The sequence below is a fragment of the Microcaecilia unicolor genome, chromosome 13, assembly GCF_901765095.1.
Source record: "Microcaecilia unicolor chromosome 13, aMicUni1.1, whole genome shotgun sequence".
NCBI classification, from domain to species: domain Eukaryota; kingdom Metazoa; phylum Chordata; class Amphibia; order Gymnophiona; family Siphonopidae; genus Microcaecilia; species Microcaecilia unicolor.
Window position 1 is genome coordinate 63455552 of NC_044043.1, and position 14223 is coordinate 63469774.

General features: G+C 42.2%; 1 protein-coding gene across 3 annotated transcripts; it reads left to right on the forward strand.

Moving 5' to 3' along the window:
* Positions 1-2309: 2309 nt before the first annotated feature.
* Positions 2310-12499, forward strand: KIAA2013 (KIAA2013 ortholog). Of its 3 annotated transcripts, XM_030222189.1 has the most exons (4): positions 2310-3558; positions 6837-7690; positions 7845-7877; positions 11914-12499. In XM_030222189.1, the coding sequence occupies exons 1-4, from the start codon at positions 2601-2603 to the stop codon at positions 11938-11940; spliced, it is 1872 nt and encodes a 623-aa protein (XP_030078049.1). In that variant the 5' UTR covers positions 2310-2600; the 3' UTR covers positions 11941-12499. The 3 variants fall into 3 exon arrangements, with proteins under 3 accessions (XP_030078049.1, XP_030078050.1, XP_030078051.1); XM_030222190.1 differs by lacking the exon at positions 7845-7877; XM_030222191.1 differs by lacking the exon at positions 7845-7877 and having other exon boundaries at positions 6837-7685.
* The last annotated feature ends 1724 nt before the right edge of the window (positions 12500-14223 follow it).

Below are 14223 nucleotides of genomic sequence, written 5' to 3' on the forward strand. Positions count from 1 at the left end.
AGGCTAGATTTTGTTTGCTGAACTCATGCTGACTTATTTCCCCTCCACCAGATTTGTTCCTACTTAGTTAATTTTAAACAAGAAGCTAAGAAATGATTTACTCTGGTCTTACAACAAGGACATCCCATTGAGCTATGCAACACCATTTGGAACACAAAAATGTAATTCTGCTCCAACTGTTCTACTGCTGCTTTCCCTTTGCCATCATTATTCGTGGAACTAATCTATATACAAACACACAGCCGGGAGACAACGATTACCCCCCCCCCCCCCCCACCAAAAAAATGCCTTTTACAACCAAACAGACTTGAAGAAAAAATAAATACATATCACAGAACAGGAAAATATTGGTACAAGTGGAGGGGCATAATCGAAAGGGATGCCCAAGTTTTGCTGAGGACGTCCTCACGAAATGTCCCCATCCAGGGGCGGGGAAACCCGTATTTTTGAAACAAGATGGATGTCCATCTTTTGTTTCGATAATACAGTCAGGGACGCCCAAATCTTGAAATTTAGGTCATCCTTAGAGATGGTCGTCCCTAGACTTGGTTGTTTCTGATTTTCGGCAATAATGGAAACCAAGGACACCAATCTCAGAAACGACCAAATGCAAGCCATTTGGTTGTGGAAGGAGCCACTATTCGTAGTGCACTGTTCTCCCTGACATGCCAGGACAACAACCGAGCACCCTAGGGGGCACTGCAGTGGACTTCATAAATTGCTCCCAGGTACATAGCTCCCTTACCTTGTGTGCTGAGCCCCCCAAAACCCCCCAAAACCCCACTTCCCACAACTGTACACCACTACCATAGCCCTTACGGGTGAAGGGGGGCACCTAGATATGGGTACAGTGGGTTTGTGGTGGGTTTTGGAGGGCTCACATTTACCACCACAAGTGTAACAGTTGGGGGGGATGGGCCTGCGACCGCCTGCCTGAAGTGTACTGTACCCACTAAAACTGCTCCAGGGACCTGCATACTGCTGTGATGGACCTGAGTATGACATTTGAGGCTGGTACAAAATATTTTTAAAGATTTTTTGAGGGTGGGAGGGGGTTAGTGACCACTGGGGGAGTAAGGGGAGATCATCCCCAATTCCCTCCGGTGGTCATCTGGTCAGTTCGGGCACCTTTTTGTGGCTTGGTCGTAAGAAAAACAGGACCAGGTTAAGTCGTCCAAGTGCTTGTCAGGGACGCCCTTTTTTTCCATTATGGGTTGAGGATGCCCATGTGTTAGGCACGCCCAAGTCCCGCCTTCGCTACACCTCCGATACGCCCCCATGAACTTTGGCCGTCCCTGTGACAGAAAGCAATTGGGGACGCCCAAAATCGGCTTTCGATTATACCAATTTGGATGACCCTGTGAGAAGGATGCCTATCTTCTGATTTGTGTTGAAAGATGGGCGTCCTTCTCTTTCGAAAATAAGCCTGCTAGACTGACTCTGGACTTCTGAATGAAGGTAGCTCTGCCCTCATTAGTCAATATCTCTCTTTTAAATAGTAGTAATAAACAATATTGTGCATTTTTATAATATACTACTGCATTCCACAAAACAAAATGAGCAAGTTCACACAAACCATATTTCTCTTTTGATCTAGGCACACGGAAAAAAAAAGACTTTAAATGCTCCCAGGTTTCAACCTAATTCATGCTTAATTGGGATAGATAGATAGATAGATAGATAGATAGATAGATAGATAGATAGATAGATAGAAACTCTGAATGTTGAGCACCTGATTCTCATAACATGATGTCTGTTTTTGTGGCCCTTTCCAGGAGAAAAAAAATCTCTGCACAAATATAACACATTCTAGGGTGTCTCTATAACCAGCCCCTCCATATGACACACTGACTATGATTTATAACAAATTACTACTCTACCTATGATCTGAAAAAGAAGGGTTACTTTAGAAAGCTAATCAAAACACGTATTGCTAGTCCAATAAAAAAGGTATCATCTTATTTTTTCTATGTTTTGTTTTATTTCTATTTATTACTCTACCTATGAAAAGTTATTCCGTTATTATACTTCCATTGTGTACATGTGTATGCTGCACAAGCTGGCATGTTTGAAAATATAAGGTAAGATTAAATAAAAACGCTACCAACAACAGAGAACGACGACGTGGTTTTCAGCATCTCATTGATTTGTTTTCTTTGTTTTGAGTGTACGTGGATGACGGCTGCGCGGGGGGGGGGAGGAAACAGAAATTAAACCTTTTGACGTCACACCGTCTCCTGTTCTTTCACGGGTTGTGGCCTGTGTTTCTTGTTGATGTGCATGCGCAGAAGTGCCGCCCATTGCTCGCTTACCCCGATAGATGAATGCGGAAGTGAAGAAGGGAACGTTGGGTCGTTCTCAACAGGAGTGGGGTGAAATGCTCCTGCTTACAATCGCTGTATGATTTTTGCATTCGTTCTCTCAAAATTTAAGCAAGAAGCTACAGCTTTCCGAGCTGGCGGCATTTTGTGCACCGGTCATTTGGGGCAGCACAGGGGTGAGCGGCAGAAAAGTTGGTGGTGGGGTTAGGGCCCGAGTGGCTCACCCCGTTCCGACGCCTATGCCCGGAGAGGCCTGCACTTCGAGGAATAATCTCCCAGATGTGGCTGCAGCAGAGATTGAAAGGGTTTCCAGGGCTTCTGTCCAGCAGCTGGGCCCGTCGGGTTTTGGCTGTCCTTTGCTTTCTCTTAATAGTGTATTGGTATTTGAGCTCTGGCTCTCTGTTTCGCTTAGTCTGGCGTTCAGGACAGCCTAGTGGTGCAGCTGGAGAATGTTTACAGGTTGAGACTAAACTGTGGAAGACCCTTTCTGATCGAGGAGATGCATATGTCTTGCAGACTGCAAGAGATGAAAGGGCTATGATGAAACCGATAGTGGTAGGTAATGGATATACTTTAGTGGACGTTGATTCTAACCAGCTTTGGGTATCTCCAACTGCCTCAGGCCCAGCCTATGCTACAGAATATCCCCCTCTGCTGTTGATAAAGCCATTGGGCATGTACTCTCAAGCGCAGGCAACAGCTGTTCTATTCCGAGATGGTGTGGTCAGCACAGTTCGTTGCATTCAGACAGTACAGTCTCAGGCTCCTAAAGACTGTGTGTCCGTTTATGAACACTTTTTGTGCCATCGAAGTCGCCGTCATCTGTGCTTGCAGAGAATCCACATATCAAACCCAAGTCAAAAGGTTGTTGCCTTTGAAATGTTTTCTCTTACACCATCTCTTGGGAATAAGTTCAGTAGTAGTCCGGAGAAGGCGGCGGACAGACATTTCTTAATATACTCAGGTCGGGTGTCGGTGTTACCAGGCAAGATTGTACCCTTGGTAGTTGCAACCAAGAAGCTGGTGGACAGAGTGCAAGTGCGTCCAAAATCTGAATTTACAGAAACTGTACTCTCTGTGGTTTATACTTCTGAGCCGGTTGAATCTACAAAGCTAGAGGAAACCTTTAATAAACTGAGAGAATCTGCAAAGAAAGCAATGCTAGATGTGATGCAGATGGGAACAGAGGATCTGTTTCGGGAACATGAACAGATGTGGTCAGACTTATTTATATCAGGTAATGTATAGAAGTTTTCTGACAACCTGTTTTATATATGGTAATGTGTGGTAATTGACAGAAACAAAGATCAAATTGGACCATCCAGTCTGTTCAGTGGAAACCTTTTCATCTAAAGTTCCATTGGCAACTCAACATCAGCCCCTCACTTCCCACCCAGATATCCTCTACCTGAGTAATCAGAATCTATTCATCTATCACCTCCACTTGTAGGCTATTTCAGGCCTTATTTTTCTCTAGCATTATTAAAACCAGCAACTCGGAGGCAGTCAGGTGAGTTGGCTTTTATCAAAGTTGTAGGTAGGAGTTTTTAAGCTGTATGTTTCTGACTAGTTTCTGTTTAGTACATGGTTTATGTGAGCCCGTTAGGGTAGGTTTTTTCCCCCTCAATAGATGGAGGAATATAAATAACTTATAAATAAACTTTTGTAACTAGTAAACAAATCAAGTATGACTTTACAGTGCTTAGTTTGTACTATAAGAGAGCTTTCCCTAGTTGGGTGGGGGGGGGGGATATTTAGGTCTCCTATGGAAATGGTTTAGTGGAGCCTTTTTCCTGAATGTGGGGAGTGGGTGGGAGATTATCAATATTGCCTGTTTCATTTTTAAATTGTTCTAATGATGTTTGTCAAATATTGTGTGATACATTCTCTTTTATGTACTCCATTTTTACCTTAATTTGATATTTATTTTGGATTTATCATCTTTTTCAGTAGTAGCTGAAGTTGTGAGGTAATTATAGGTACTTCCCTGTCCCCAGAGGGCTGACAGTCTAAGGGAGTCTTTTACTAAGGTGCGCTAGCGTTTTTAGTTCACACCTCAAAAAAAATCAGCTGGTAGTAGACGCTGAGACGCCAGTCATACTCCTGTGAGCATCTTGGTGTTTAGCGCCAACAACGCTAGCGCACCTTAGTAAAAGACTCCTAATTTTGTACCTAAGGCAATGGAGGATTAAGTGACTTGCCCAAGATTACAAGGAGCAGCAGTGAGATTTGAACCCTGGCTTTCTTGGTTGTCAGCCCACTGCTCTAAATAGAGGTGTGTATGGGGATGGGGACAATTGGAAAGCCAGAGGTATCCATGGTTTTGGTGACATTAATACCACAGGGATGGATCCAAAGTGAATGGGGATGGGAGAGGATAGATTGGAAGTGTTTGGGGACAGGAGGGGATGGAGATCAGATTATGTCCGTGTGCACACCTCTAACTCTTAAGTGCTAGGCTACTCTACATTCACTTCCACAAAGCTCAGTAAAAACAAACTCCAGCAATGGCTGATCTCTCTAGTGGTTTTTTTTTTTTTTTATTTGTACCCCGCGCTTTCCCACTCAATACATTCTAGTCTGGAGAATAAGTGAAGGTTTCACAAACAACTGGGTAAAATTGATGTTTACTGTTATTGCTCCTGTTATGTATTTATTTGATCCATGTATGTCTTGGTTTAGCTAGTAGCTGTCTGAACAGTACAGAAACTTGTACATTGTTGATTCACAAGTACTTTCAACATGTGAACCAATTTCCTTTGGGTGTTTTAACAGGAAGAGAGACTCGCCTGAAGGATCAAAATATGCATATCCAAGAGGAGAGGAGATGGCCCCCTTCCTTCTATGACAGACACATTTAAATACATAACAGATATTAATGCACAAGAAGTAAATTTCTTTCAATAGGAAATTATAGAACAGATTCATGACATGAAACTTCCAGGGTGCATACTCAGCAACAGCATTGGGAGATAATTTTTCATGGAAAGGTGGTGGATGCCATGTATTCCCGGAATGGGTGGTAGCAGCTAAAATGGTAACAGACTCCAAATCATTGTAAGATAAACACACCGGATTCCTGTTTTGCAAAAATTGAAAGGGTAGTAAAAGCATGACCTATTGGCACTACAGGGCAAGGGGGCAGTTGCATCTCTAATTGTCTATGCACCCAAGAAGGCATTGGGGTAACCTACATGAAGGACCATGGTGAAACCACAAATTTCAGTGACTATAAAGAGTCTGGATATTTTGGACAGTGGTTTCACTTATTTATTTATTACGAGAAACATTTGTGACTTGCACTATCCACAGTTATAGGCGAGGTACATAATAAAATGTAAACAGAATACAGAACATTGAGCACATCTTAATACATCCATTACACTAGGAATAACTATGCTGAACAAGTGCTTGGTTGAATTGGCAAGTCTGTTCAATACATTGAGAGAAATATTGTTTTTAGACCACTATTAAGGCTTGGCAGTGCTTTGTCATATGTTTCCTATAGTTTAGCAATATAAGAATCTATCTGTAAACTTACCCAGTTGCCAAACATTAACTTTTTTTCTGAAATTTGATGGCAAATGTTATATTGCCATTTTTTACGTCTCTCAAATATCAGCTGGCCAATATTCAAAACTATTTAACCAGCCAGGAATGGCTCCTGCACTGAATATTTGCAGCTAGCTGCTAGCCAGCTATATCACTCGACATAACTGGTCAGTGTAAAACTGGCTATGTTTAGTGGTTAAAATAGGCCTGCTATTTATGAGGCCTATTTTAAACTACTAAGCACTTAACCAGTTAGTGCTGAATATCAGCTTAACCAGGTAAGTTGCCGTGGTCAAAAATGAAACTGGATATTCAATGCCAGTCGCTGGAAATGGCCTGGCATTGAATACTCAGGTTGAATGCCGCTGGCCGCTGAATATCGGGTGGCATGTGACTACAGAAGGCAGAACAATACCAAACTAAGCCTCAGAAATATTAAGATATATTTGTCTTCTGACACAAAAACAGTTGGCAGTTTTAATATCAGATTTTTAGCCTATAAAAACTAAGCTAAAAGAGGAACCATTTTTAAAATTGAAAGCAATTATCTGTCTCATTCTTTAGTTCACATGGAGGCGCATCTTCAAAGCACATAGACTTACAAAGTTCATAGGTTACTACGCATCTCATTTTCAAAGAAGTCTGTGTTGTTTGAAAATGAGATGCGTAGTAACCTATGGAACTTTGTAAGTCTATGTGCTTTGAAAATGAGATGCATAGAGGCATATTTTCAAAGCACTTAGCCTTCCAAAGTTCCATAGGTTTCTATGGAACTTTGGAAGGCTAAGTGCTTTGAAAATATGCCTCATAGTAACCTATGGAACTTTGTAAGTCTATGTGCTTTGAAAATGAACACTTTGGTGGTGTAAATTGAAACCTGAAACCTAGCATATTTTCTAGGGGAGTTGTTCTAGTGATGTGATGGATCACTGTTACCATTGCTGACCTCCTTATGTGTTTTAGGTGTTGAGATGCGCAAGAGCATGGATTCACATACACCGTCCAGTGAGACTGTTAACATCACTTTATACTACATTCTGTCTAGCTCTCCAGCTCCCCTCCTGGATCCCCTCATTGCTAGTGAAGACCAGGAGAAGATGGAAGCCAGCCTGAACTATGTGGATCACTGTTTCGCTGGTCATGCTACTATGCATGCAGAGAATTTGTGGCCTAAGACTTTGAGTAGCGTCAGTCAGGTCTTGGAGTTGTTGGAACTTTGGAAGCTGACTTTGCAGAAACGAGGCTGCAAGGCACTGGTGTCAGCTGGAGCCCATGGACTCATGCAAGGAATGGTTCTGAGCTTTGGCGCTTTGCAGTTCACAGAAAATCATCTCCAGTTCCAGTCAGACCCTCATGAACTTCATAACAGTTATGCCCTACGTGGCATCCATTACAACAAAGATCTCATTAATTTAGCTGTGCTACTGGACCGCGATGGAAAGCCTTTTCTGCACGTGTCTGTAAAACTCCAGGGCAAGCCGGTTCAACTCTTTGCCTGTGAGGCTGGATGCCTGAATGCTCCAGTAGAACTGACCTCTGAGGTCAGAGGTCACACGTTCCCAGTGATGGTGACTCATCCTCTCACACCACTGCTGTATATCTCAACAGACTTGATCCACCTTCAGGATCTGAGGCACACACTTCATGTGAAAACCATTCTGCCCCACGAAGAGCACATGGCAAAGCAAGATCCAGGGCTGCCCTTCTTGTTCTGGTTCAGTGTGGCATCTCTCATCACGTTGTTCCATCTCTTCCTCTTTAAACTCATCTACAATGAATACTGTGGACCTGGAGCCAAGCCATTCTTCAGAAGTAAGGTATAGACCCACTGCTACTCTTGGCCTTATCCTGCCCTTAAGAGCCTCGCCCTTATCCAGGCTCTGGTAGCTGTACTTGAAAGGAGATTTTCTGTTAAGTGAGGCTTTTGGTGTGTGCCCAGATGAAGGCATTTTTCTATTTCTCTTCCCATAGGAGAGGAGCACCGAGGAGTCAGATTACGCACTGGTAACTTTTTTTTTTTTTTAAGTTGGTCTGTTATGGGATGATAATATAAAAGCTCACCTATGTGTGAAGGACAAAACAAACGCCTATTTTATAAAGACATAGGGGCTCATTTTCAAAGCACTTAGACTTACAAAGTCTAAGTGCTTTGAAAATATGCCTCTTAGGCACCTATGTTTCTTTATAAAATAGGAGCACAAATCTGACACAGTCGTAGGTAAAACATGTTCACATGCTTTGAGAGCAGATGTCAGTGAACCCTCACATACAATACACGTGATCAAGGACATATTATAAAATCTGTACATAGATTGCAGCTGAAAACATGCCTACATGCGAGTTGCATAAAAGTACATGCCACCCAAAATAAAATAAAAAAAAAAGTACATGCCACCCTGTCATCATGCAAAGTTTTATGTGCACAAACTCAGGGGTAATTTTATTAGAGACTTTATAACACATGTAACATCGTTAATAAAAATACCCCCTATAAAGGCTATTTTGCAATTACTAAGTACCCAGTGATATCTTAATTGACATTTCTTCTGATAAGCCCTGTTTTGCTAAAAGGTCCTGAGGCACTTTTGTCAGTGCCACTTTGGGCAACAGGATTGTAACAAACAGTGCACAACAAATTGAGAAATGTTTCACGTAGAATGATTTGATACAAACAGATTGCGAATTTTGTTGTCAGTATATCCGTTTGGGCAAATGTTTGTGGTTCTCTGGGGTTTTTCCTCTTTTATATTCTAACATAGTAAATGACAGTAGATAAAGACCTGTACGGTCCATCCAGTCTGTCCCACAGTCATTGAATCAGCAGCACTTGGCTGAGGGCCACCTCTACTAATGCTATTTAACAACTTAATTTAGTTTAGACAAACAGGACAAATAGATTAGAGAGTTTCATATTTATGGGAATGATTAAAAGATTGGTATAAACTCTTTATTTGTGGGTCCTAAATCTTGCTGCTAAATGTCCTTGTTCAGCTCCTCCCCTTCCTAGAGGCTGCAAAGGTTGCCACTGGGCCGATCCTAAAATGCTTTTATAAGCACTTCGGTTCGATCACTGGCTTCTCTGTATCTGTTCTATAGTTATTCAGCTTTGTAATTCATCAGGAATTTTGGCCCCCCCAGAACCCCATAATGAACTGGGTCATCAGGGGACAGTAATGAACTCCTATTCTCCTGCCCCTTTTCTCTCTTCTGATGCCCAACTGCCTCTGTTTAAGGGAAGTTGCTATACTTATGTACTATATGTATGATGGAGAAACTTTTTTGGAAGTCGGAGGGTTGGGGTTTTTTTTTATTTAGTCCAACGAATATACTACAGTTGTGATAAAGAAACTTGATCTGTATGTGGTCTTCTGTCTTTGAAGGGATTCACTGTTTTGTTTTTTTGTGTGTGTGGGGGTGTTATGTACAGCAACTTTCAGAGAAAGTATCCATGTCTTATGTAAGCACCTCATGTGTTCTGGGTACTGGGTGTAGATCATTAGGGGGCAGTGATAACCATGAAATCTAGTTTTATGAGGCAGGATTTCATAGTCTAGGAACATTCATGTGCTAGAAGTTATCTGAAATGGCACGGAACATTTTGAATATGAAAGAAATTAAATTACTAGGGATGTGCATTTGTTTGAAGCATTTTCCATGATGTGGTTTTAACCAAAATGACAGGAAAAAACCCTCAAAACTGCAGAGTTTTCTCTGAGCTGTGATAGTGCACTGTTGAAGACTGCTCAAAAATGAAAAGAAGAAACCCATAATCAACATGGGAAACTGAAACAAAATGAACAATTTTGCCATGCACACTCTTATTAATTACTTTTTCTTTCTTTTTGAGACTGCTTCCTAAAGTTATTTCTAAATGCACTGATGTCTTCTCAAGCAGTTAACCAAGATGTGTATTTTCAAAGCATTTAGACTTACAAACTTCCATAGTAACTTATGGAACTTTGTAAGTGGCTTTGAAAATGAGCCCCTTAGTGTAATATCCACTGTCTAGAACTCAGCTGCTTGGGAGAGAGAGGAGCCCCAGCCATAGCAGAAACAGCTACAAATTCTCCTGTGAAACGTTTGCATCGTTAACATTGCTGCGTCTATATCACTTAAGACAACAGATGTTGAAATGAGTCTTCAGTCAGTACATTCCCGATGTTGTCTTTCCGTATAGCCTCTCTCCAGCAATACTGGTTTGATAGTAGCAGCAAAGTTCTACATTTGGTTTTGAAACTCTTTTTCTGGCCTTCAGCTATCTTGAAAAATGCTAGACTAGTCTGAATATATATTGTATAGCCTTGTCTGAGTCTTCCTTCTTCCTGTTTCTCTGTCCTTAATCCTTCAGTTTAACCAGTGTAAAATGGAATTAGTTGGTGTCTCAGGCAGATATTAGAGTAGAAATTCCCTTTCTGAAGCAACTTTGCTTCCTACAAAACCAATACCCATGCCAACTCCCAGGACCCCTTCCCTGTCTTACCACTAAGCTTACGAGTAATCCCCACAGCCTCCCCATACACCTTGAAGGTTGGGATTTAACCATGGTGTCTCTCACCCAGATGCTCAAAACTCCAGCACTGTTCAGAACAGCGCCAGAGAAATACCGCCCAGTCAGCACATATGAGCAGCACCCTCATGCTCAATGCTAATGACATGCAAATTTAAGTGTGGTCATAGCGCTAAGCATGAAGGACAACTGTGGGTGTACTGTGCCTGGGCATGCCTTCAAGAGCTGTGCGTTAAGCACTGCTCCTTGAGCGCATGCCCAGACAAAGCCCTGACCTGTCAAAAGCTAAAGCCCTAGTGGTCTGGTGGACCCCAGACCCCTCACCCCCCAAAGATGTGAGGGCTTTGTCCGGTGGACCCCAGATCCCCCCCACAAAAAATAACACCCTGGTTGTCCAGTGGGACCCTGATTTCCTCCCCCACCTGAGGGCTAGCCCTCGTGGTCTAGCGGTGGCCCCCCAAACCCTTCCTACCCTGGAAGGAGGAGAGACTAGGAATCCCTCCTGCTGGGCGCCTCCTCAAAATGGTGGCATCCTGCCTGTTGCATTCTGGGATGCTCTGGGCGGGGCTTAACTATGGTAGGGAAGCCCTACCTAGTGCATCCCAGAATGCACTAGGCAGGGTGCTGCCATTTGGAGGCGATGCTGGAAGGAGAAGGGAGTGCTACTCCCTCCTCTGTCATCTCAAGGTATGGGGGGGTTGTGGCTGCTAGACCACTGGGGGGGGGGGATGGTAGACCACCAGGTGGGGACCTCCAGCCCTGCTGGGGGGGGGGGAGGAGGGAGCACTAGACCATCAGGGCCTCTGTCCGGGGTCAGGGAGGGGTTGGGGGGTCAGCCTGCATCTGTATGTTTGACAGGTCTGGGCTTTTTTTTTTTTTTTTGACAGTCCAGACCTGTCAAACAACTTCTGTGGCAGGATTGTGCCTCCTGCAGAAGTAGCCCAATGATCAAAACTAATAGCGCACATAAATTTGTATGCTATTAGTTTTGATTATTGGGCATTGTATGCCCGCACTGTTCCAGGACTAATTTTACAACGCTGTTTGGAACAGTGCAGGAAAACTGATCATCGGGACATCGGCCCCTATTGTGTTGCTCCTGTCCCTGGCCCCTCTTCCAGTTCCACTTCCTTTTTGTTTAGAAATTAAGCCCCAGTAACCCCTGCCACACCCATTTCTTAGAGGAAGACAACAGCATTTTGCATTTGAAGCCTGTGCCAGAGGAAGCACAATGTGTGTGTGTGTTTGTTTGTGTGTGGGTGGTGGTGGTGGGGAAATTATTGCTGTTTTTGCTGTAGCACTAATTAAGAGGTGAGGGACACTCCTTGTGACCTTAGCAAGTCACTTTAGCTCTCATTGTATTAGGCATCTACTTATATTGTAAGCTTTAAGCCAGAACTTATTGTATGTGAACTGTAAAAATGCTGTAAGCTGCCTCTGAGCATTATTGGAAAAAGGAGGGGGTTGCTAAAAATCCAGCAATTATTACATTTATTCGTATTGAAATAACAGCTTGTTTTATTGATTGAACAGGAAGCTGATACTGTAATGTCTGAGTGAGGAATCGCACATGCTTCAGGTCCAGAAATGGACAGAAAGGACCTTCTGAAAGCAGCTGCAGCATTTACCCTTTTGTGCCTTGATGGGAAAATCAAAGTGACTTTTCAGATTGTTGGGGTGTGTTCTAGATTTATTTTATAAATTATAAACTAATGAGTGTCATTGAGGTGATTTGAGTAAAGTTTTTGAGTGCTCCTATATCTGCCTGTGATTTTAATGGAAGAAAAGTACCTCTGTAGATTCTGCTCCCTAACAGTATGCCTGGTTTATCGTGATTGGGTTTCCCTTAGTAACAGAACTAAAAGGATAATGGTGTATTTTTAAAGTCTCCCTAAGTTCTGGTGATAGCTTTTGGGTGGGGTTTTTTTCTGGTTGTGCTCATTTCCATATTGGGACATAACTCCTGTGTTTGGTTTGAAAGATTGTTCCTGTTGTATTTAACAAACTTTGTGTGCATCTGTCTTCCGCCTAATGGAACAGATTTTCCTTTCTGGTGATTGAAGACTACTTCTTTTTAAAAATGTTGACGTTTCAAATAAAAGATTTTTATTTAACTCTTCATGTGTCTTGCCTTTTTTTAAATTTTTATCTGGCAGTCTAATATTTTAAGAATAACTCAGAACAGGGCTAGTACCTGGTACCATGAGCCTCCGCTTTGCAAGTACCTAGGGATCTTTTCTTCATATAATCTTTTCCGTCTTCTTTCTCCTCCCCCCCTCCCCCAATGAACAGAGACCTGGAACCCTTCAGTTATGAGTCCTAATGCCAATCACTACATGCTGCTGGTAAGCAATAAGCTTTATTTTACTTTATTTTTTATTAGTCACAAGCATTCCCAGACTGAGTTCAACGCAACTTATATTAAGAGATCAAGTACATTGTTACATTTTAGATTTGACACGTTTCAAGGAGAAAAACATTGTTACATTTTAGGGTCATAACGGTTGTAGTTGGGGGGGGGGGGGGGAATTGGGATGCTATACACATTATTCCTCATTCCCTAACGTATTTTCTGAATAGATGAGTCCAACGGTTTACGTAAAATTCTGTACTCTGGTATTGATCTTATTGTCACTGGTATGTCGTTCCACTATCTTGCTGATAGATAGGATAAGGTTGTTGAGTGTGCTGACTGTCTAGGTGTGTGTGGATAAAGGTGAGCCGGTTGATGTAGTGTATCTGTTTTTTTTCAGAAAGCTTTTGACAAAGTTCCTCACGAGAGACTCCTGAGAAAATTAAAGTCATGGGATAGGAGGCAATGTCCTTCTGTGGATTAGGAATTGGTTATTGAACAGAAAACAGAGGGTGGGGTTAAATGGCCATTTTTCTCAATGGAGGAGGGTGAATAGTGGAGTTCCACAGGGATCTGTACTGGGACTGGTGCTATTTCATATATTTAGTAATGATCTGGACAACGGAATGATGAATGAGGTGATTAAATTTGCAGATTACACAAAACTATTCAAAATTGTCAAAACACATGCGGATTGTGAAAAATTACTGGAAGACTAGGCATCCAGGTGGTAGTTGAAATTTAATGTGGACAAATGCAAAGTGATGCACATTGGGAAGAATAATCTGAATCATAGTTACCTGATGCTAGGGTCCACCTTAGAAGTCAGCACCCAAGAAAAAGATCTAGGTGTCATTGTAGACAATACGCTGAAATCTTGTACCCAGTGTGTGGTGGCTGCCAGAAAAGCAAATAGGATGCTAGGAATTTAGAAAAGTGATGCAAAATAAGACCATGAATATTATAATGCCTCTGCATCGCTCCATGGTGTGACCTCACCTTGAGTGTTATGTTCAGTTCTGGGCGCTGTATCTCAAAAAAGATATAACGGAATTAGAAAAGGTTCAAAAAAGAGTGACTAAAATGATAAAGGGATAGAACTCTTCCCATATGAGGAAAGGCTAAAAAGGTTAGGGCTCTTCAGCCTGTAAAAGAGGCGGCTGAGGGGCTTTTTGATTGAGGTCTGTAAAATCCTGAGTGGTTTAGAAAGGGTAATAGTGAATTGATTTTTCACTCTTTCAAAAAGCTTAAAGACCAGAGGATACTCAATGAAATTACATGGAACTACATTTAAATCAAATAGGGGGAAACATTTTTTCACTGAAAGAATAGTTAAGCTCTAGAACTCACTGCCAGAGGATGTGGTAACAGTGGTTAAGCGTATCTGGGTTTCAAAAAGGTTTGGCAAGTTTCAGGAGGAAAAGCCCATAGTCTGTTATTGAGATGGATATGGGGGATGCCACTGCTTGCCCTGGGATTGGTAGCATGGA